The sequence below is a fragment of the Mytilus trossulus genome, chromosome 11 (assembly GCF_036588685.1).
Source record: "Mytilus trossulus isolate FHL-02 chromosome 11, PNRI_Mtr1.1.1.hap1, whole genome shotgun sequence".
NCBI classification, from domain to species: Eukaryota; Metazoa; Mollusca; class Bivalvia; order Mytilida; family Mytilidae; genus Mytilus; species Mytilus trossulus.
In genome coordinates, this window is record NC_086383.1 from 12423796 (window position 1) to 12448349 (window position 24554).

Genomic DNA, 24554 nt, shown 5'->3' on the forward strand with positions numbered 1-24554 from the left:
TGAAACAAGCATTTCCTTATGTCAAAAATTGTGAGTTAAAGCTGGGTTTATGGCTAGCTAAACCTCTCACTTGTAAAATAGCATTATTTTGGCAACAATGTATAAGAAACACAAAAATACAATGTACATAATATGTAAAAACGAAAAAATTGAAGAACAGCATTCTACATTGTTTATAATCTTTATCACTATAAACACAAGCAACAATGAAAAATAGTATGGCATGTTCAATCTGTAAACACAGCAAATACGCAAAAATGAAAGACGAACATACGAAAAATGATCAACGTGAAAGCACAACAACACTATGGCGAGATGGTTAAATACCGAGCCACGCCAAAAGATTATTACCACAAATAGACTTAAAGTAGAACTGTTATATCAAACTTAACTCGTTGTCTCTTCTTGTGTTGCTACATAACTCAAATCAATCTGAAAATAAACAATTAACACTGAAATAAGTGTATATCAATTGTGAACTGTTTGTGCAGTCAGATAATTGAAACATTTTTCGAAATCTACTTTGAATATGTGCATTAAAAGAGCATGCTTTGTTTAATTACTAGCTTTTTGTTGAGTAATATCACCATAAGTCTTTATTGAATTTGCAATTTTCCAATAATTGTTTAGAATTTATCTTTGTTTTAATAAAAAGAAATTCATGACATCTGAAGCGTTTTATCCTGTCAAGCACTTCAGACAAAACTTCCCATTTGATTGCATATAAGATTAAAGCTATCACTGGAATGATGAACAATCTTTACGAATCATTTTACGAATGGATAGCAACTGTAAGGTACAGGCATCTTCTTACGTAGAAAAGAATAAAGATTTAGAATATACTAACGGTCTTTCGCATATGAAGCGATAATCAAATGAACATTTGTCATCATTCCATTCATTATCTAACTCGTCATCAATGGTCAGACAGTTTTCGTTTCCATCTTGATTATTTGGTTCGTGTACAGTACGTGTATGCCAATCAGTTACTGTAAACCTTTGTCCACTAGTTGTCCATAACCACACACCTTCATTTGCCTGATCTGATCCACCTAGCCAAAAAGCTGAAAAAAATGAATAGTTAGTAATCAAAAGTACCAGGATTATAATTGATAAACAACGTGTTATTCAAGAAAAAACTTTTTATTAAAAGTCATATACAACATATCCAAATTAAACTGCACGCCTCAAATACGTCAAACACCATTATTTTCCAAAAGTATACACATTGAAGAGATTCAACATGGTCAAAAGTGATATATGTCAGGGGATTTTTAAAATTGCTGTTAGTGATTTTCCTCATTTTCCACATTTCATTCTGGTTGACCTACTTTGAAGAACATATTATTTTGAATTTATTTGTAATTTGTATGTACATCATATCTTAAATATTGTCAAATGAGTGTTGAAGAAAACTAAGAATCAGTCAATTTAAACTTAAATCCACCACTAGGCTTAAATGTAGGTCAAATATTTTTTTATCTTTTTAACATATTTTCAGTCAGAAATAAGTATGACATATGATCAGCATAAACACCAATACTGCAACCTGATTTCGATTCAAATAACGCTTAAGATTTCAATCAATTATCAATCACTCGAAATTGTTTGAAAAATAGATCGAAACTAATGTAACTTGTTTATAAAATTGAGACTAAATATTTACTGTGAGTCTAAATATACCATGTGATATTAAGATGAGATTGAGTCTTCGAAATAAGTAGTATTTGATGATAATTGATCTGTTTGAAAAACAATTCTGATGTTTTGAAATCTCACTGACCATCGGAAACAAAAAAGATTTGTATTTTGTTGGGCAGGGATGTTAGAATGTAGAGTCCCATGGTCAGTGAGTTTTCACACGATTGATCGTTCTCTGTATTGTTTCTATAATATTATGTTCCACATATTGTAAGTAGAATTTAGAGAATAAAAATAGAAACGTTTGTTTTTATATGGGCTGAGGCTACGTAGAAAGTGTGAGCTAACTTTCTTTGACCCGGCTATGTTTTTACACTGGCGGTTGCGATTGATGGTATCTATATAATTTGTATGAGTCTGTATGATTAATGCGACGTTTGTTACAAAGTTGGAAAGGACGTGTTATAAGTACATTCTAGTTGTTTGTGTTAGCTTTCACTTCCTCTCCCTCCTTCTAGTAGTAGTTTTGTACGCTTGATACTTATGTAATTATATAACATGTTGACATTGATACATATGTTTGATCTTTATTGGATTTTTTTATACTTTCATTATATAAAATGTATTCGATCTTTCGCACAACCTCGTTTGTTGTTTAATTTAGCTAGTTTAGAAAGTATTTATTTTAGTACGAATGAAATGAGGCACATGTAGAAAATAACATACTTTTGGTAGATCTACTTGATAAATTTATTTATTTCCATGTAGATTCATGTTTCAATTTATTTATCAAAGTTGCTCAACTCACACCATTATACGATCGCAAACTAACAGTTCAAAATTAGGTGCCCAAAAAGACCAATATCGGCATTTTTTTTGTTTCCAGAGTATAACTTGTGGAACGGTGAATGGATTTCTCTCTAATTTTGTAATAAATAAATATCTAAAAACTGCAATTTTCCAATGGTAGGTACATACTTTTTCCATATCTATTGGCGTTTGTCCTAAGAAATGTCATCTCACTTGTTGTTGTTACTTCTGCAAGCATACTACTACGCTGTTGACAATAAGACTGGAAAGTAAAATTGGTATAAATTTAAACCGCGATAATGGTTAATAACTGTTTAATTCATTGCATTCAGTAGCAAAAAATAAACCTGGTTTTTACAGGGGGAAAAATGATAATAACATTTGCCTCGTTTAATGATTTCTTGATTGACAAAATATTTGTTACGTTCGGAGGACGTGTTTTTCAACAGACTGTCGGCATTCCAATGGGCAAAAAACTGTGCCCCTTTAATTGGCGACTAGTTTCTTTATTATTATGAGGCTGACTCCATGCAAGCACTTCTTAGGAAGAAAGATAAGAAGTTAGCAATATCCTGTAACTCTATTTTCCTCTATATAGATGATGTTCTTTCACTAAACAATTCAAAATTTGATGACTATGTGGAACGCATCTACTAGGATACGAGAGATACAGTTAATTCGGCTTCATATCTTGACTTACATCTAGGAATTGACAATGAGGGTCGGTTGAAAACAAAACTTTACGACAAAAGGGATGAGTTCAGCTTCCCAACTGTGAACTTTCCATTTCTAGGTAGCAACATTCAAGCAGTAAATGCATACAGGGTATATATCTTCCAAATGATACGATATTCCCGTGCTTGCATTTCCTATTATGATTTTCTTGATAGAGGGTTGCTACTCAAAAGGATGCTATTAAACCAAGAGTTCGAAATGGTAAAGTTTAAATCATCCCTTCGTATATTTTACGTACGCCATCACGAGTTGGTTGACCGTTATGGAATAAGCGTTTCACAAATGATATCGGATATGTTCCTTACGTCGTAACTACAATCCTCTTCCCTTTCATGAAGGTGACCTACTGAATTAGACTATTTACCGGATTTGTAATCACATAAGCAACACGACGGCTGCCACATGTTGAGCAGGATCTGCTTACGCTTCCGGAGCACCTGAGATCACCCCTAGTTTTTGGTGGGGTTCGTGTTGTTTATTCTTTAGTTTTCCATTTTGTGTCATGTGTACTATTGTTTTTCTGTTTGTCTTTTTCATTTTTAGCCATGGCGTTGTCAGTTTGTTTTAGATTTATGAGTTTGACTGTCCCTTTGGTATCTTTCGTCCTTCTTTTAATGACGTTTCTTTTCATCGAATCAACATTTTGAAGATTTGCATCGTCCTTCCATCTTTTTATAAAGATATGGACCTACCATTAAAAAGTGTCAAATATAGCTGAGAAAAATTCAGGGTGTTCATAAACACACGAAGACTGCAGTTTACTGCGTTTGTACACCACACTTCGGCTGAAGGGATTCTAAGCAAAGCTATTAGCCTGCTTATATTCGAATGCGTTATTATTTTGTTATGTGCAATATAATAGAACATTAGTATTTTATCAAATTCTGTGAAAAGAATATAGATAAACAAGATAATTAATTTCTTTATATTGGAATTTAATTAACAAGATACATGTTCTCTTGTCGTTTCGTTTAATATTTGAACAGAACTTGTGGACACAATTGTGTTCAAACCATCTTACTTTACGACATCAGCCTGTTGAGAATGGTTATATTATATACAAGGTAAGTTGAATCTTTAAAAAACAATGTATTAATTCTTTTAAAAAAGTTATGAAAACAGAGATAGAGGATGATAAGGTGAAAATGTCCAATTAACGGATATTGTATCATATAATTCTTCAACGGTAAATAACTTTTTTTTCTACAACCGTATGCATTTAAACCAGTTTCGACCAGTTAATTATATTTTGATAAACCATACGTTGATTTTGGACAGTAACATTTTTTTTTATATCAAAGAAAAAGTAAATTACATCTGCTTTATCGTGTTGGTAATAAAAGTAATCGACTCTCAATGGTAAAAGAGAGACGAACGATACACAAGGGACAGTCAAACTCGAAAATAAACTGACAACGTCATGGCTAACAATAAAAAGGACAAACAGTAAAACAATAGTACACATGACACACCATAGAAAACTACAGAATAAACAACATGAACCCACCAAAAACTAGGGTGATCACAGGTGCTCCGGAAGAGTAAGCAGATCCTGCTCGTCGTGTTGCTTATGAGATAACAAATCCGGTAAAAAGTCTAAATCGGTAGGTCACATTTATTAAAGGGAAGGAGATTGTAGTTACGACGTAAGGAGCATATCCGATATCATATGTGAATTGGTTATTCCATAACGGTCAACCAACTCGTGATGACGTCCGTAAAATTAACGAAGAGATGATTTTAACTTCACCATTTAGAACTCTTGATTTAATAGCTTCCTTGTGAGCAACAACCTTCTATCAAGAAAATCATGATATAAAATGCAAGCACGGGAATACCGTATCAATAGGGAGATATATACACCGTATGCATGTTGTAATGATATTGTAATTATTATGTTTATTTATGTTGGCCTAATTTATGTTGTATGGCCTGATAGTTGTTTACCAAATAATCTTGTAACTGTGCAGTTTAGGAATCACTGGAACAATCACAGAATGATTAGAACTTTCTAGAATGATCCTTATAAAAGATGCGTAATTTAAACTTCTACATTATTCCAGAAACTTCCGTTGTAACTTTCCAGGATTTTCCACAATGTTCCGTTCTAGCGTGTTCTAGAATAATCCGTCACAACTATATATATACAGACACTAAAGTTAAACTCTCATAATTAAACTTGGACATAGACATTGATAGACATTAGTATTCACAGCATTTGGATTGACACTTTTATTCTACAAACAACATCATACTGGATTGTTACCTTAGTAGTGAACATAATATTCAGATTGGATTCCGAAAGATTTCCGGATACAGATAAAGATAAAAGATTGGACTCATATTTGACAGTTAAGTTGACAGTTATATTTGTGTAAAACTTCTTGTAAACTTTTGTATAATAAATATTGTTAAATTTTACTATTTATTTGTGTCTTTTGTTGGCTACAATTTAAAGGCGATTTCTGGCCGTAACAGAAATTGGGGGCTCGTCCGGGAGACTGAACATATTTTATTCAAAATTTGTTTAATATTTTTATTATAACTAGCCAACAAAATTCTACAAAATGGCATTTGATGCTGGTAAATTTTTGAAAACGCCAGACCTGGAGAGTTTTGATAATTTAAAGAAAGAGGAATTAGTGTTGCTTGCTAAACAACTGAAATTAGCTTTTAAAGTATCTATGAGAAAACAAATTATAAAAAATTTGGTTATAGACAAACTAGTTGACGCAGAAATTTTAGGTGAAGAGGCTCTTGAACTTAAGGTCGAAAATGTTGACGCCTTTAAATTAAAACAGCTTGAATTAGAACATGAACTTAGATTAAAAGAACTGGAAATGAAGGAAAGATTGGAAATGGATAAACAAGAAAAAGAAAAAGAAGATGAATTCAAATTAAAACAAGATGAACTTAAATTAAAACAGGCAGAACTTGAAATGAGGGAAAGGCTAGAGATGGAAAAACTGAAAATTGAAATGGTCAAAGAAGAAAGCAACACTAAAGTCCAGCCAAAATCAGATTATTTTGATGCAGCAAAAAATATACGTTTGGTACCAAAATTTTGTGAAAAAACAGTCGACAAATATTTTTCACAGTTTGAGAAAATTGCTAATAATTTGAAATGGCCAATGCCGTATTGGACTACGATGCTGCAAAGTGTTTTTGAGGGTAAGGCAGCTGAAATATACTCCGCACTTCCATCAGAAAAAAGTTCTGATTATGACACTGTGAAACAGGAAGTTTTGAAAGCCTATGAGCTAGTACCAGAAGCATATAGACAGAAATTTAGATCTTATAAAAAGTTTGATTCGCAAACCTATGTGGAATTTGCTCGGGAAAAAGAAGATCTATTTGATAAATGGCTTACTTCAAAGAAAACAAATAACAATTTTGATCACCTAAGACAATTGATGTTATTAGAAGAGTTCAAACAATGTGTTCATTCAGAATTAAAAACACATTTAGACGACAAAACTGTTGAGTCAATACATGATGCAGCTGTTATATCAGATAATTATACTCTTTCACACAAAAGAAGTTTCAAGGGTCAAAATTATAATACTTCCAGTGGAAATTACAAAAATCAAAGCACTGAGCGTACTGATAGTAAGCCTGTTGCACAGAATAAGAGTCAGTCCAGTTATAATATGTCTAGTCAAAAATTTGATACTTTTGAGAAGAAGTCACTGATTTGTGCTTATTGTAAGAAGAATGGTCACCTGATGGCTGATTGTTTTAGACTCCAGAAGAAGAATGAACGAGATAATAAGCCAAAGACCAGTGCTTGTACGACACCTTATATTACCAGTACATTGGAATGTCCTGCGCGTCAGGCTTTTAAGTCCAGTTTTTGTGATTACATGGAGGAATATAAACCCTTTATGTCTGATGGGTTTGTTTCTATTGTTGATGATACCACTCTTCAGCCTATTAAGATTTTACGGGACACTGGAGCTTCTCAGTCTTTATTGTTAGAAGGTGTGTTGCCTTTGTCTGAGAAGACTTCTGTTGGTGTCTCCGTTTTGTTACAAGGTGTAGAGTTAGGTTGTATAGATGTTCCTCTCCATCGAATTTATCTGAAGTCAGATTTGGTAACTGGACCAGTTGTTGTAGGTGTTCGTCCTAATCTCCCTGTTGAGGGTGTTACATTATTGCTAGGAAATGATCTAGCTAGGAACAAAGTGGTTGCTGAACCAATTGTTAGCAGTGAACCGGTGGTGGATGCCAAATCACCTGAAGATGATGCTGAATTGTATCCAGCTTGTGTTGTTACTAGGGCGATGGCTAGAAAACAACAAGATGATAATTTGAAAGAAGACAAATTTGATTACATGGACCTTTCTGACACTTTTATAGCTGATATTGCAGATCCTAGTAAATCAGAAAAGGCCATTATAAAACCACCTAGTGTTAACAAGAATGTTATTATGCCATGGCCAGACGTTAACAGCCATTCATTAGACCGAAAGAATTTATCTGAAGAACAACATAAAGACCCTGAGGTTCTCCAGCTCAGCCTGAGAGCTCAACCACAGGACGAAGCAGACAAAGTGGCCGAATGCTATTACCATCAGGACGGCATTTTAATGAGGAAGTGGAGGCCTCCTGATGCTACCCCAGAGGAGGAATGGAGAGTGGTGTACCAAGTGGTGGTGCCTAAAGTTTATAGGCAAGAAATTATTGGTCTTGCCCATGACACCCCCTTGGCTGGACACTTAGGTATCAGGAAGACTAGCCTTAAGATCTTGCAGCATTTCTACTGGCCTAAACTTAGAAATGATGTTGCAGAATACTGCAAATCATGTCATATATGCCAGGTTGTTGGTAAACCTAACCAGAAAATACCACCAGCACCACTTCTGCCTATTCCAGCCTTTGAGGAACCTTTCAGCAGAGTTCTAATAGACTGTGTTGGACCTTTACCAAAGACCAAGACTGGAAATGCATATTTATTGACAATCATGTGTACATCTACCCGCTTTCCTGAAGCTATTCCGCTCAGAAATATCAAGACACCTACTATCGTCAAAGCTTTGATCAAATTTTTCACATTAGTAGGACTTCCTAAGTCTATACAGTCCGACCAGGGATCAAATTTCATGTCAGGTTTATTTCAGCAAGTCGTGTACCAGTTAGGGATTGCTCAGTACAGATCAAGTGCTTACCATCCAGAATCTCAAGGTGCCTTAGAACGTTTTCATCAAACATTGAAGAACATGATTAGAACTTTTTGTCTTCAATTTGACAGAGACTTGGATGATGGAGTTCATTTTCTACTTTTTGCGGTCCGAGAGGCTGTTCAAGAATCCCTTGGATTTAGTCCCTTTGAATTGGTATTTGGTCATACTGTAAGAGGACCGTTAAAATTGATTAAGGAAAAGTGGCTTACTGAACATACTGACTTGAATCTTTTAGACTATGTATCTAGATTTAAAGAAAAACTGTATACTGCTTGTCAAATTGCTCAGAAAAACTTGAAAAATGTACAAAACAAGATGAAAATATGGTATGATAAAGATGCCAGGGACAGAGTTTTTGAGCCTGGTGATAAGGTACTTGTGTTTTTGCCAGTCCCTGGACATCCTTTACAGGCTAAATATTGTGGTCCTTATACAATAGAGAGTAAAATTAATGATTTGAATTATATTGTAAAAACTCCAGGTCGGCGCAAACAAAATAGAGTGTGTCATATTAATATGTTAAAACCATATTTTGAGCGTACTAATGTACTATGTGATAGTAAACCAGTTGCCACTTTAGGCATGGTTAAATTTGAGAACAATCATGACAAACCAGATGTAATTGAACCAACTTTTAGTTGTAAATCTATGGAAGAGACAGTTAGATTGAAAAATTCAGAAATTTTGTCAAATTTAGATTCAAAACTTGCACATCTGTCTTTTGATCGTAGAGAAGAAATAAAAACTTTTGTATTTTCTTTTAAAAATCTTTTTCCAGATGTGCCAAACAAAACCACTGCTGTTTGTCATGATGTTGATGTCGGAGATGCTTCTCCAATTAAGCAACATCCTTACAGGCTCAATCCACTCAAACTTGAAGTTATGAGAAAAGAAATTAAATATATGCTTGACAATAATATTATTGAGCCGAGTAACAGTGAATGGAGCTCTCCTTGTCTCCTTGTGCCAAAACCAGATAAAACCTTTCGTTTCGTGACTGATTTCAGAAAAGTAAATTTAGTCTCAAAATCTGATTCCTATCCGATTCCAAGGATAGACGATTGTATTGACAATATTGGTCAAGCAAAATTTGTGAGCAAATTTGATTTATTGAAAGGTTATTGGCAAGTACCATTGACACAGAGAGCTCGTGAAATATCAGCTTTTGTTACACCAGATGGCTTATTTCAATATACTGTAATGCCGTTTGGCATGAAAAGTGCTCCAGCTACATTTCAAAGAATGATCAATAATGTTATAAAAGATTTAGACTGTTGTTATGCTTATATTGATGATCTTATTGTATGTAGTGATAGCTGGGAACAGCATTTAACACATTTGTATAATACTTTTGATAGATTGTCAAAATCAAATTTGACTGTTAATCTTGGTAAAAGTGAATTTTGTCAGGCCACTGTTGATTATTTAGGGCATACAGTTGGCCAAGGTCAAGTAAAACCTATAATGGCTAAAGTGGAAGCTATTTCCAAATTTCCTCCTCCTACAAATAGAAAACAACTTATGAGATATTTAGGCATGATTGGATTTTACAGGAAATTTTGTTCAAATTTTGCTACTGTTGTTCAACCATTGACTCATCTTTTACGAAAAGACTCTAAATTTATCTGGAGTGAAAATTGTCAAAAAGCTTTTGAAAATAGCAAATCACTTTTAATTAATAGTCCAGTTCTGATTACTCCAGACTTTGAAAAACAATTTAAACTTGCCGTTGATGCAAGCGATGTAGGAATAGGAGCTGTTTTATATCAAGAGACAGATGATAATGTTGAAAAACCTATATCATATTTTTCTAAGAAATTAGATAAACATCAGAAAAATTATTCAACTATTGAAAAAGAGTGTTTTGCAATGTTGTCAGCACTTCAACATTTTGATGTATATTTGAATCCCACTGTATATCCTATTCTTGTTTATACTGATCATAATCCTCTCACCTTCATGCATAAAATGAGAAACAAGAATCAGAGGTTGACTAGGTGGAGTTTATTGTTACAGGAATATGATGTAATTGTAAAACATATTAAGGGTAAAGATAATGTAATAGCTGATGCTTTATCTAGAGCTTATTAAATCACTTTGTATATATTATGTATTTTTGTTCATATTATTCATGATAAGTTTTTGTTACACTAAAACTTCTTTTAAGGGGGGAGGTGTAATGATATTGTAATTATTATGTTTATTTATGTTGGCCTAATTTATGTTGTATGGCCTGATAGTTGTTTACCAAATAATCTTGTAACTGTGCAGTTTAGGAATCACTGGAACAATCACAGAATGATTAGAACTTTCTAGAATGATCCTTATAAAAGATGCGTAATTTAAACTTCTACATTATTCCAGAAACTTCCGTTGTAACTTTCCAGGATTTTCCACAATGTTCCGTTCTAGCGTGTTCTAGAATAATCCGTCACAACTATATATATACAGACACTAAAGTTAAACTCTCATAATTAAACTTGGACATAGACATTGATAGACATTAGTATTCACAGCATTTGGATTGACACTTTTATTCTACAAACAACATCATACTAGATTGTTACCTTAGTAGTGAACATAATATTCAGATTGGATTCCGAAAGATTTCCGGATACAGATAAAGATAAAAGATTGGACTCATATTTGACAGTTAAGTTGACAGTTATATTTGTGTAAAACTTCTTGTAAACTTTTGTATAATAAATATTGTTAAATTTTACTATTTATTTGTGTCTTTTGTTGGCTACAATTTAAAGGCGATTTCTGGCCGTAACAATGTGCTGCTGGAATGTTGCTACTTAGAAATAGAAAGTTAACAATTGGAAAGCTGAAACCATCTCTTTTGTCGTAAAGTTTTGTTTTCAATCGACCCTAATTGTCAATTTCTAGATATTAGGCCGACTTAACTGTATCTATTGTGTCCTTTATCTTTAGTTCAATGTGATAGATACGTTCGACAAAGTCACCAATTTTGATTAATTCAGTGAAAGAACATCATCTTTATAGCGGAAAGTAGAGTTAAAGGATATTGCGAACTTCTTATCTATCTTCCTAAGAGGTTCCTGTATGAAGCGAGCCTCATAATAATAAAAATACAAGTCGGCAAGAAGAGGGCACAATTCAAGTTTCAAAATGCTCGCGGAATTGAAAATGAGGCACGATTAATTAATATCAGACATCTTTGAATGTCGAAAAACAAATAAACATATACAGTGATAGCAAAATTCATGTAAGGTCAACTTTGCCTGAGGGAATTTAACCTAAGTAAGAAACCTCACTTTTGAAACTATGTATTTCGCCTATCTCGAGGAAATAAATATAAACAAATGTATGCGTGGTATGATTTATTAGTATTTAAATAATTCTTTGGAACGTCCATATACTACTGTATTTTATTGATATTTTATAATTCTATTATTTATTTATGAAAATTTAAACATTAAGTATTAAAGCCAATGAAAAAATGAGATTATCATCTGTTTAGCCAGAGTGAACTTTTCTTTAAAGACATGAGCTTCTCAATTTTACATGCAGAATATTTTTATTTTCATAATCGGTATTCACGCCTGTAATTGATCTAAGATTATATGTTTTTCGTGATTTAACACAAAATAACACACTCTCTCACCCAAGACCAAAACATTTTGCTGTTTGTTTTGCTGAATGGCTGAAATTAATCTCTATTGACGCCTAGTAGCAAAGCTGCCGTTTGAGAGAATAAATTATGGTTGCGCTTCACCTTTTTCATCTTTGTTATAAATAAGAAAATGTCAATGAATAAAAATCCGTTCCCCGGAATATATATGTAGGACTCAAATCTATGGTGGGTTCCAAATCTATGGCAGATCCTGATCTATGGTAAATTTGACGTCATGCCATCCTAAATCTATATAGCAAGTATTGTAATTTCCTAATCTATGGCGGATTAATGTTGTTTCCAAATCTATGACAAGTTTTGTGGAAATGGAAAACAATGTAGTACATTTTCGACCAATTACTTGTCTTAAGCAAGTGGAAATACACGACAACGGTAGCATATCTATAAACATTTGTGAAATATACGTTCCATAATGGTCAATCCAAAAAAAATCATAGAGGAAAAAATTATATGCCTTGATACAGACTTCAAGATTAAAATTATGTGCTCTTTAAAAAATAAGCATTTTTTAATCTGTGCATGGTAACTGTTTAACCAATTCATTAAATCAACTATTTAGACATCTAAAAAACAAGAAGGCCGCCCATTCAAGTAACAATTTCTAAAAGTAAACCATTATTATAGGTCAAGGTACGGCCTTCAACACGGAACCCTGACTCACACCGAACAGCAAGCTATAAAGGGCCCCAAAAACTCTTTTTTCTAAAATATGCGGTACTGAAAATAGCGGTGTTAAAATTCAGCGCGGCATTGACCCAGTACAGCACATTTTGTCCATCTTCGGGATAATATGTCACATTTTCCTTTAAACTACCCGCAATTTGTTGTCAGTGAAATATCTTTATCTTGAATGGTGTTCAAAACTATTGGTTCCGCCATCGTTAGCGGCGGCGAAGATGAAATATGGCGTTATTTAATTGTGACGTTATATGTTACTCTTCCCCCAAAATCTGCCATAGATTTGGAGAAAACAAAAATCTGCCATAGATTTGAGGTGCTTGGCGTTTGTAACGTCACATTTGCCATAGATTAGGAATCTGCCATAGATTTGGAACCCGCCAAAGATTTGAGTCTTACATTTATATTTTAAGTTTCACAATAGATCCGGGACAAACAAAATTGTCAAACTTCAATTTATTACTTGTTGTTCTTAATCGTATGATTAATGAAAAGTTTGCCATTATCATAGACAAATAGTACGACAATTACGGAATCGTTGGAAATTTTAAGAGTGAATTAATATATGTTGATTATCAATCTATAGCATGCATGTTATGTTCAATAAATCTTTTCTGGCTTTCCTTCCAATTTTTGATACTATAGAGTCATAACTTTGTTAACTGTTGCCTCTAAGTAAGGTTTATTGTTTTGAATTATTGTAGAATTGTAAATACTAAAAGTAATTAAATTTTTTAAACCTTGGCATTATTCCAATTTGCGCTCGCAATGCTGCTAAAAAAATAACAACTATTTTCATTCATCTTCCAACCAGAGGGACATGAAGGTCGACCTGTAAAAAAATGATCAACTAAGAATAAAGAAAGAAAACAAACGAGATTATCAACGGATTGAAATAAGAGGAAGTCTTTATCAACAAAATGAGTCCACTAACAACAAATATCAGATGATATTCTAAGTATGAATAAGCTTATCAAGAACGGTGAAATCTTCATTAATGTAACCGTATTTAGAAGAAAAACCAGACAGATATCACAAAGCTACTTTGTGTTAAACGCAATGATTTCGTTATACTCTATGTTAGTAAATTTATTTGTGGTCATTTGTGGAACGTTGTTAGGTTCAATATTTCACCAGAGCATATCAGATCTTTGATTCGTTTGATTAAGATTTTGTACTCTTTCGGGACAAAAAAGGCTAGCGGCCTATCATAAAAAAAAGTGTTGTATCCACATAGCATGTTTTAAACGCCCTTGCAGTAAAGCTACACATTTTTTTTAATGCTTGTGTGAATTTTGTTCCATCATGAATTAAATAAAAACTTCTGTCGATTAATATAGTAATCAAATATTTCAACGAAACAAACTTTGACATCGGTTTCCACTGTATCCAGTTGAACAGGAACAAACAAAACTACTTGTAGTTGGTGTGCACCTTCCCCCATTCAAGCAAGGTGAACTATGGCATGGTGTGACTACAATATTAAATAACAGAATTTAGGTGCAAGGATTATATAAAGATATTAATATAGATTTGAAGTGTTGCTACCTTTACTTTTTGATAAATTTTTACACAGTATATCAAATAATTATGCAGTTTTCTGATAGACATTCCTAAGTAGTGTAAACTTCCCTAGCATGTAAACATAACGATTGTCACACAACTAGTTTTTGTTATTAAAAAATATGTTGTTATCACTGTAATGAAAGTTGTTGTAGTATTTATTTGTTTTACAATTTTTGTTTAAAGAAGTTTATATTTTTCTGACTTTTGTCGATTTTCGTTTGGTATTTCCGCCTGAGTATCCTGGTTTCTTTCTTCGTTTGGTTAATCATTTATAAATGTCTTTCACATGAAACTTATTAATAGTTCAGCATTTACGTACCGCTTGTAACTTCTTCCGATTGTTGTTTAAGAAACTAATGAAATGATTTTTTTATTAACAAAAACAAACTGTATGTATTATGCCATAATAAATTTGATAAACCTCAAATTTAACCTATATAATAATCATACACACTTTGACATTGTTTTCCATTATATCCAGTTGGACAGAAACAAACAAAACTACTACCAGTGGGCTTGCATGTTCCCCTATTTAAACAAGGTGAACTGTGGCATGGCGTTCCTAAAAAAATAGAATAATATCATTGGAGTGCAATCATTAGATTAAAATCCTAGAATATATTGTTATTAGATGTGTTGGTTGCTTGACTTCTTAGCACCTTTTGAAAAGAAACAATTTTAAAGAAATATTTGCAGTGACCATGTTCTAAGGTCGACACACCAAGGTATATTACGTCATGGTTTCCTCGAGAAAAATATGTACTTTTCATTTTGATATATACATTATATGATCAATATACAAGAATGTACTTTTTATGATGCAAACTTCTCTCTTAATGCCTATTAACTTTAATAAAAAAAAAATGAAATCTGTATTTTTCAATCCGATTGCAATGATGATCTTGATATACATGTAAATTTAAACGTAATCCACCTTGACATTGGCTTCCAAAGTATCCAGTTGGACAGGAACAAACAAAACTACTTCCGGTTGGTGTACATTCTCCCCCATTCGAACAAGGTGAACTGTGGCATGGTGTTACTAAGAAAAGAAAAGAAAATTATTTGAGTTCAATCAATGTCCATTGAATTATCTAGATAAGAATTTCTACCACATTGACTGTAATTTTCAAATTGTTGATATGAACAAGCTATTAGCGCAAGTGATAATTTCCTGTATGTTTTTCGTCATCACGACATTATCAGTAAAACAAATCAATGACAATATTTCCAAGTTTGCAGTGAGAAAAAAAATGGCGATAATGTAAGTCTTTACATTTAGCAGTCCACGTTTAACTCACATCATGCTAAAGTGGATACAAATGATTTTAATTGTTTTATTTTCATACATATAAAACTATTACATCGACTTGTCAAAAATCCCCAGTTCGTCTTACGTAATAACTTGGTGAAATATTCTTTCTACAACGATTTTTTTTCTGTTTTATTATGTTTTCAAATTCTGCTTTTTAACGATTTTTTTTCTTTTGGCCTATGTTTTCTTTCAATAGTCATCTTCCGTGTGCGAAAAAACAATATGCTGTTCTGATGTACCCCCATTTGAATTCTTCTTTTTTTAATACTTATACGAGTCACACTTTATCTATGTAAATCAAGGCTGCTTCTTTTAGTTTTTAATTTACAATTATTCATTTGAGGTAGCTGAGGTTTCTTCCTCCAACTTGGAATTTGAAAAAGCAGAGGCAATCGGTCTAGATTTTTAATAAAATGTGCGATTGTCGAGAGTACTATGTTACTGTAAACCAACTAAATTTCGCGTGCGATTTATTTTGGCGACTTTCGCGAGTAGAAAAATAACGCGAAATTAAATCATCGCGAAAAGGAATAACTTGGATCTTTCCCTATCAAACTACATTAAGTAATTAAGAAAATCGCGAAATTAAATCGCCGCGAAGTTGACTAGCTGGGTATAAACGCGAAATTAAGTACCCGCGAAAATAAGTTGGTTTACAGTATTCATATGTTAGACATGCCAGGTTGATATAAAACAGTGTGTGTTTTATCCTATCTACAGCTGTATTTTACCAAAAAAAGAAAGTTTTTGTTTCTTTCAGTCTGACAATAGCTATTTTTATATATTGACCCAAGTCTCAATAGATCTATGGTTGGGTTGTTGTCTCTCTGACACATTTCCCATTTCCAATCTCAATTTTAAATTTCTTTTCTATCGATATTGGATATTATCGAACCAAATACTTAAATGTTACACTTCTTGTAAAATCAATAAACCATAAGTTTGTCGAACGTTATATTTATCTGTGTTGTTTGTGACCCTGACTTTTGCCATATGGATTCCAATCTCACATAGGATCTTTCCTTTTCATTTTGACATTATCATTACAGGTTTCATAAATGTTTCTATATGCATTTAGATGTTTATCAAGAGAACGAAATTTAAACACCTGGACAACCAGACCTCCAGCCATTAAACAAAGGGAGAAATTCGTCGATTATCTACTAACAAAGTTACTAACCTTCACATCTGGATCCATTGTATCCATCAGTACAAACACAGATAGTTAAATTCCTAAGTTCATTGCAAGTTCCATTGTAGAAGCAAGGTTCTCTAGAACACGGTGTTTCTAAAATCAAAAACTGAATTATAATCCTGGTTACTATTTTACACCACTGGGTCGATGCCACTGCTGGTGGACATTTCGTCCCCGAGGGTATTACCAGCCCAGTAGTCAACACGTCGGTGTTGACATGAGTATCAATAATGTGGTCATTTTATACAAATGTCCTGTTTACAAAACTTTGAATTTTCGAAAAATTAAGGATTTTCTTATCCTAGGCATAGATTACCGTAGCCATATTTGGCACAACTTTTTTGGAATTTTGGATTCTAAATGCTCTTCAACTTTTTACTTGTTTGGCTTAATAAATATTTTGATATGAGCGTCACTGATGAGTCTTATGTAGACGAAAAGCGCGTCTGGTGTACTAACTATTTTATCACGAAATAACTGAATGATATTTTTTCAGGGGCACGGTAGTATTTCCTGGGCCATAAGGGATAATGATAGCCTTTTTAGAATTTTAATCACTGTCGAACATTGCAAAAAAAATCTACATCAACATAAAATTTTAGTACTTTCATTATACTATTCATGAATGAATTTGAATATGTATCATGACCGTTTTTTTTTTAATCTTCAAAATCCTAAGGCCACTTGTGCTTTAAGGTCTTTTATCATGCAGTGAATACAAATTTGAAAAATTGTAATAATTCATTTTCACCCGTATGTTAAATTATTTCATATTTTTCTACACCTGATTACTCAGTTTTCTGGAAAGTATGTTCAGTTGATACTGTATTTTTTGTCCAATCACACTGTTCAGTTACCTTGAATTAATTAGGGTACACATAAGAGCAACTTGTAATCAGGAATGCAAACACTACCATGCTACCTTCAATTCAATTCATAGCATTCGTAATAATAATATTTACGTTATATTTTCCGTACTAAATACGAAGAACCGTTATTATTTCGGAAAATGTTTCAATTACCTTAGGGTAATCAATCAACACTGTTTGTGTTTTATTTAGTTAAATATATGCTTAGTTTTCATGGTTCAAATAAGATTTATATTTTTCGAACAAAACTTCCAAAGCATGTTTTCTTAGATTCTATAAATCATGATATTTCGTTGCTGGACAAAAAATAATGCAAAAGTTATACACTTTTTCAAAATTAATATTTTTTACTGTTTTTTCGTCACAGAAACTATCTGAGTCAAAGAATGTTGTATGCTCTACAAGGAAGAAGAAAAGTATTGCGTGCCAGCTTATGAAATAGTTATTTACACGTTAGATTTTCTGCGTTTGCAATTCGGATAAAGTTTATCACTATGTTTCCTACTTAAAAGAACATTTAAAGGAGGGGTGAAAGATTCAAAAGGGACAGTCAATTTAACAAGATTAGGGCAACACTAGAATATTTAAAAGTTATAGATGTATAGAGAGAAAACGAATCCGGGAACAAACTTAAACCGATGGAAACATTACAACTATTAGAGTAAAATATCGTTACAACAGAAACATTGAAGTGCCAAAAAACTATAACATAAACGACAAAAACGATATACATAGAAACGGAGTATTTGATAACTACGCCACACATAAAGATGTATTTTTATAATGTATATAAAGTCTTGAAATTTATACAATTGTTTGAAACGAGATCGTTAATTTAAAATTTATTTTCACAATACTTCTCCAAATAATTATCATCAGAATGAATGTATTGAAAGGCCATTTTAAAATAATGCTGTGACGACTTCATCATTATTTAGACTAATACAATACTCTATTTATTGAAAAAAAAATTGACTGTAGTGACTAATAAGACATCTGTGAAACATACAGAAAATATATAATTGAAACCACAAACGATAAGACAAAACACAATATCAAACCCAACCCACAATAGAAACATCGTTTCTAAAAACAAAAATATTAATATATAAGTCACTGATAGTAGTATACAGACATTTCCTAAATTCATGTTGATATATTAATTAGATAATTTGTTAACATTACATACTTAAAAACAAAAATATATATTACTATATGATTATGCAAGTAGATGAAAAGAAATCAGTAGCAGTGTGTTAAAATGTAAAATAAATTCTGCACTAAAGAAACGTTTAGCTATAGTTATAGTTTACATGTTTAATAACAATGTAGATGTATGTGTTTTAATTTCAATTACTCTCGGGTTTTTTTTTAATTCACTTTCTACGTATCGCGCACGCATACATCATTTAAAGTTAACTTGACACAGTGTTCATAAGGGTTTCAAAAATAGTCTCGGCTAAATGGTGGTTCAAGGTATAAACAAGGAAAGAAATTATAACAAACCAATCACAAATATATGTTAATAAGCAAATCATTAATTTAAAAGAATCATTTCCACGAAACCCATAGTTGATTAAAATGCTAGTTTTATACCACATGTTTGTGAATTTTATAGTCAACAAGTCGCCCCGTCCATAATTAAAAAATTTTGTAACAATGTACATTAGAAAACACTACTTCATCCTTTTGAATGATTTTATCAAATATGTCAATCGTTGTTAACCATAATTTACGTTTAAAACAACCATAACAACAGGATACACTTTAGTTTTCCTAGAATTGACAAAGCGATGGATGTAAAAAAAAAAAGTCAATTTATCTTTCGGCTGTATTTATGGTTCATGATTAAATCCTGTATTTTGTTAAACATTAAGATTCGTGATTTGTCTTCCGAGCCAATGTAGTGATACAGCTATAAGTATATGGTTATATCACTGTATACTTTATATAAGGAGAGACATTTATTTATTCTGTACAATATAAATACAATTAAGTCACCGGTAGTTTGTCTATTTATATTATATTGTAAAACTATATATATATATATATAATTCAAGTAGAAATCGTTCTGCTCAGAAAGACTTAATTTTGTTTAATTGTGTAATAAATAATGTAAAATTTGAGAAACATGAAATCAGAACATTGTGTTCGGAAGACGTATTTTACTGCCGACTGTATATTGTGAATAGTTACTTCAAAGAGTTTTAGGGTGTATAAAAAGAAAACGAATCAGTATAGATTGAGCAATCAAGTAAATTTTATTTATTTTTAAGTAATGCAGTTTTTTTCTTTTAATTTATGATTTTTAAGGAAGACTTATTTCTAATTGTAATGCCTTGTAAGAGTACAAAAGGGAGGTTATAGATGGTTATGGGAATACATTTCTCTAAAGATTTATAAAATATGAATGTAAGTAAAGAATGAGTAGAAAAAATATGTCATCAAAATCGATAAATACTTTGAGCCTGAGTATTTTGCTTTTCGTGATCCAGCGAGTTGTTTTTCAGTAACAAAAACACAGTCACTCCGGCTATGACAACCGCCAAAAGAACCGAAAATATAAAACAAGCCAAACATTTTCTTCGCCGGCCTTTGAAAGTAAAACGTTTGTTACAACATCTGGTCAAATGTGTTGAAGCACAATGAGTAGGGTTCAGTTCTTTGACATCTATATTCTCATATACATCAGAATTACAAGACGTCTGGGGTTGTATTTCTGTATAATAATCATCTTGTTCCACTTTCGCTGTCTTATTGTCCAAACTAGTAAATCTTTCAGAAGTTTGAATGAGCTCCTTTGTACAATCGCTTTGTTCTATTCGTCCCCTGGTGGTGTTTTTATAAGTGTTGTTCGCATTTTGATCGTTTTGCAAGATATCATAATTGCTCTTCGATATTACCAAGTTATCTGGCAACAAAGGTTCATACGTTTGGCTTTTATCAACAATTGTTTCTGATGAACAGATATTCCCATCGAGAATAGAGCATATTTTGGCCATCATATACACGTATTATTCTCTTCCAATCTAAACTCTAACGTTTTTAATCAATAAACATTTGATGTATATAACTATATTTCTTCAAACTATATTAAACACTCGGAAATTCACAAGTATTTTTCTCTTGAGACCGGAAATTTCATTCATTTCCCAAGATTTAGTATGATTAAAACAAATTTGTAATTCAATATGTAGCAATAAGTAAAAATTATCATTATATACTTGTATATTTAAATAATAATAAAATTTTCCTTTTGTTGCATAATGAAAGGCTTTTAAAGTGTATTTTATGCATTTGTCAAACAAGTAAGAGGTTTGAAATAGGAAAATTCAAAAAGCAAGGTCCCTATAATCAAGTGGCAAAATTAAAAGCTCAACCACATAAAGAAAATAGATAACTGTCACATTCCTGACTATGTACAGGCATTTTCTTATGTAGGAAATGGTGGATTTAACCTGGTTTTATAGCTAGCCGAGGTTGGCAATGTATTTTTATGGTTACCAATCTGTTTTATCATCCTCCTCGCTATGTGTTATTTTACTTATTGTAATGATTGTTCCATCAAGAGAGCTTGTGCCGTTCACCTTGGGTATCACCAGCCCAGTAGTCAGCACTTCGGAATATCATTTATATATAATTTTTGTAAATTTACTGTTTGCAAAAGTATGAATTATTCGAAATACTGAGGATTTTTTTACTCAAAGAGTCGATTCACAAAGCTGACCTCCGAGGAAAATTCAAAGCGGACAGTCCCTAATCAAATGGCAAAATCAAATGATAAATCACATCAAACGAATGGACAATACATGTCATATTCATAACTTGATAGGGCACTTTCAAATGTAGGAAATCGTGGATTTAACCTGGTTTTATAGCTAGCCGAGGTTTGCAATGTATTTTTATGGTTACCAATCTGTTCTATCATCCTCCTCGCTATGTGTTATTTTACTAATTGTAATGATTGTTCCATCAAGAGAGCTTGTGCCGTTCACCTTGGGTATCACCAGCCCAGTAGTCAGCACTTCGGAATATCATTTATATATAATTTTTGTAAATTTACTGTTTGCAAAAGTATGAATTATTCGAAATACTGAGGATTTTTTTACTCAAAGAGTCGATTCACAAAGCTGACCTCCGAGGAAAATTCAAAGCGGACAGTCCCTAATCAAATGGCAAAATCAAATGATAAATCACATCAAACGAATGGACAATAAATGTCATATTCATGACTTGGTAGGGCACTTTCAAATGTAGAAAATGGTGAATTGAATCTGGTTTTATAGTGCAGTATGACAGTCTGATTCAAGTCGCATCCAAGTCATAGATTATCTTAGCCGTAATTGGCTCAACTTCTTGAAAAAAATTAGGCCCTCAATGCTCTTCAACTTTGGACTTGTTTGGCTTTCTAAATATTTTGATCTGAGCGTCACTGATGAGTCTTATGTAGACGAAACGCGGGTCTGACGTTTTAAATTATAAGCCTGGTACCTTTGATAACCATGGGTTTATGTGCATATGCAACAAAGGACACTCTTCAGCATTGTAGACAAGAATAGAGTTTATGACAAAATTCTCTGTTTTTGTTCATCTTGTATTGATGATCCTTTGGTCTGTTCTCTCTATCTTCTAACGTTTTTTTCATAAAACACAAAAAAGGGTTTGCACACGTCATAAGATAAGTCTACCAGGTGCTAATGTGTTTGAGAGTTGGAGCCAAGAATGTCCCGAAGATCGTTAAGACTGTTACGGAGAAGATGACTGGTATGACCCCGTCACGACTACCTTAATCGACATTTGTTGTTGGAGATAAAAGGCGTAGGTATCGTTTATTTGAAGCAGAAGGTAATATAGCTGTAGGGTCTGATAGCACCACTAAATTGCTTGCATCATTATCGTGCAATTTCAATTTCTCTATCAGGTGAAACCATGTGCATGGTAATGCATGATAAGGCATTTGGGGATGCAGAAGCGTATCGAAACCTCTTTCTAAATTATTAACATCTATTTTATCAGTAATCAAAGACGGGCTTCAAAGTTATTGTGAAACTGCCTATTCTAGAGGTGGCATGAATCTTATGTGGATACTTAAAAATTCCAAAGAGATCTATTAGAGTATATACAATCTAACTATCTTTCATCTTGCAATAGAATAAAACATTTGACTTTCTACGCTTTACACAACTATTCCACATTCCAAACTAAAAGACAAATTGAAACAGTTGGTACCACTTTGTTTCATTTAAAAGAATAGCCAACGTAGATACAAGTATCTTGTTTTAGGGAGGGATACATCCTTCTTTGTAAAAGATCACTCTGATTAAAACAAAAAATCTCTGATTTGTATTAACATGAGCAACACGATGGGTGCCACATGTTAAGCATGATCTGCTTAACCTTCCGGAGCACCTGAGATCACCTCTAGTTTTTGGTGGGGTTCGTGTTGCTCATTCTTTAGTTTTCTATGTTGTGTCATGTATACTATTGTTTGTCTGTTTGACTTTTTTCATTTTTAGCCATGGGGTACGTTGTCAGTTTATTTTCTATTTATGAGTTTGACTGTCACTCTGGTATCTTTCATTCCTCTTTACTGGAGGGTATCATTCTTGAGATGATAGTCGATGCCAATGACCAGGTAAGATAGGTATACTAGAAAGTTAACGACCAGGCCAGTGTCAACAGGAAGTTCGTTACCTTATTATCAGAATGGAGAGAGAAAGCCTAACCATCACATGTCGTTGGAAGCTGGGACTCCCTCAATTCAATACAGAGAGAGCGGTATGTTACCATTACTTACTTCTTGAGTGGTCATCATTATTGAGAAGGTCTGTCAGAGCAGGCCAACTAGACTTTTACTTTGCGGGAAAACTGGTTCACTCTGATGAGAAGGTTTAAGCCCATACCCTACCAGTAAGAAACAGTATACTAGGTGAACCAGGTACAACCAACGAGACTGGTATGTACAGTATGTAAGCCAGTGTAGGATCGTGGATATGAAAAGCAGGGTAGTTCTAGGTTTTTTTACAGACTCAAGTACAGGGAAAGGAAGTGTCATTAGCTAAGTCGACATTCCTATGTATAGAAACAAGTGTCTGTGAACACAGCTAAGTTTTTTAGGAATACTACTACTTATCCATTCTCATTCCATTCCATTTCACTTTCCTACCGGGTTTTTTCTAGAAATAAATATCGTCAACTTCCGATAGCGTTTATTTGAGGATTAGAATAAGCTGACCGATTCTTGGTTTATATATCCATATATATAAATCATAGCTGGGGTGTTAAAAATCACATCCCTTTTATGCATTGTTCAAAACGTTACCGTTGGTTTAAATTCTAAATACGAACAGAAAAAGTAAAATAAAAAAATTACTGAAATCCGAGAAAAATTCGAAACAGAAAGTCTGGCAAAAATTGTACACGTAGGAGTTCTTAACTGGAAGAATAAATATGTCTAGGCTAGTTTAGTCCCAATAGTGTATTGTTATAAGCATTTTCGAGGACTCCTGTATTTTTCTGTAATGTTTGACTTTATGTTTTTCTTTCTGCTCAGAATGTTTATTTGGGGTGATTTAAAATAAATACCAGTGCAACGTCAAGTTCGTCAATCTTTCCTTTGTTTGCTTTGTTTACTTTGACTTATAGCAAGGATCCCGGGGTTCCTTCAAACAACAATCAACTTATTTAGCTATATGACTCGCCATATATTTTATAAGTAAGGGTCGTTGTTTAGAGGTTATAAGCCGCGCAGATAGCTGTAAGCCACGTATTTATTTTCAACGTAGAATTTAAGATAATCCCGTTCGGTCCATACAAAAAATACAAAAAATTTATTTTGGTAGCTCCTCCCCGTATGTTAATTATATTTTTGTAAGAATATTGTTCATGTATGGAAATATAT

At 32.8% G+C, this 24554-nt stretch overlaps 1 protein-coding gene across 1 annotated transcript; it reads right to left on the reverse strand.

Moving 5' to 3' along the window:
• Nucleotides 1-387: 387 nt before the first annotated feature.
• LOC134689737 (perlucin-like) lies at nt 388-2689 on the reverse strand. Its single transcript, XM_063549706.1, has 3 exons — nt 2620-2689; nt 844-1064; nt 388-432 (listed from the first exon to the last, which is right to left on the reverse strand). Exons 1-3 carry the CDS (start codon nt 2687-2689, stop codon nt 388-390), a joined length of 336 nt encoding a protein of 111 aa, XP_063405776.1.
• Nucleotides 2690-24554: the final 21865 nt, after the last annotated feature.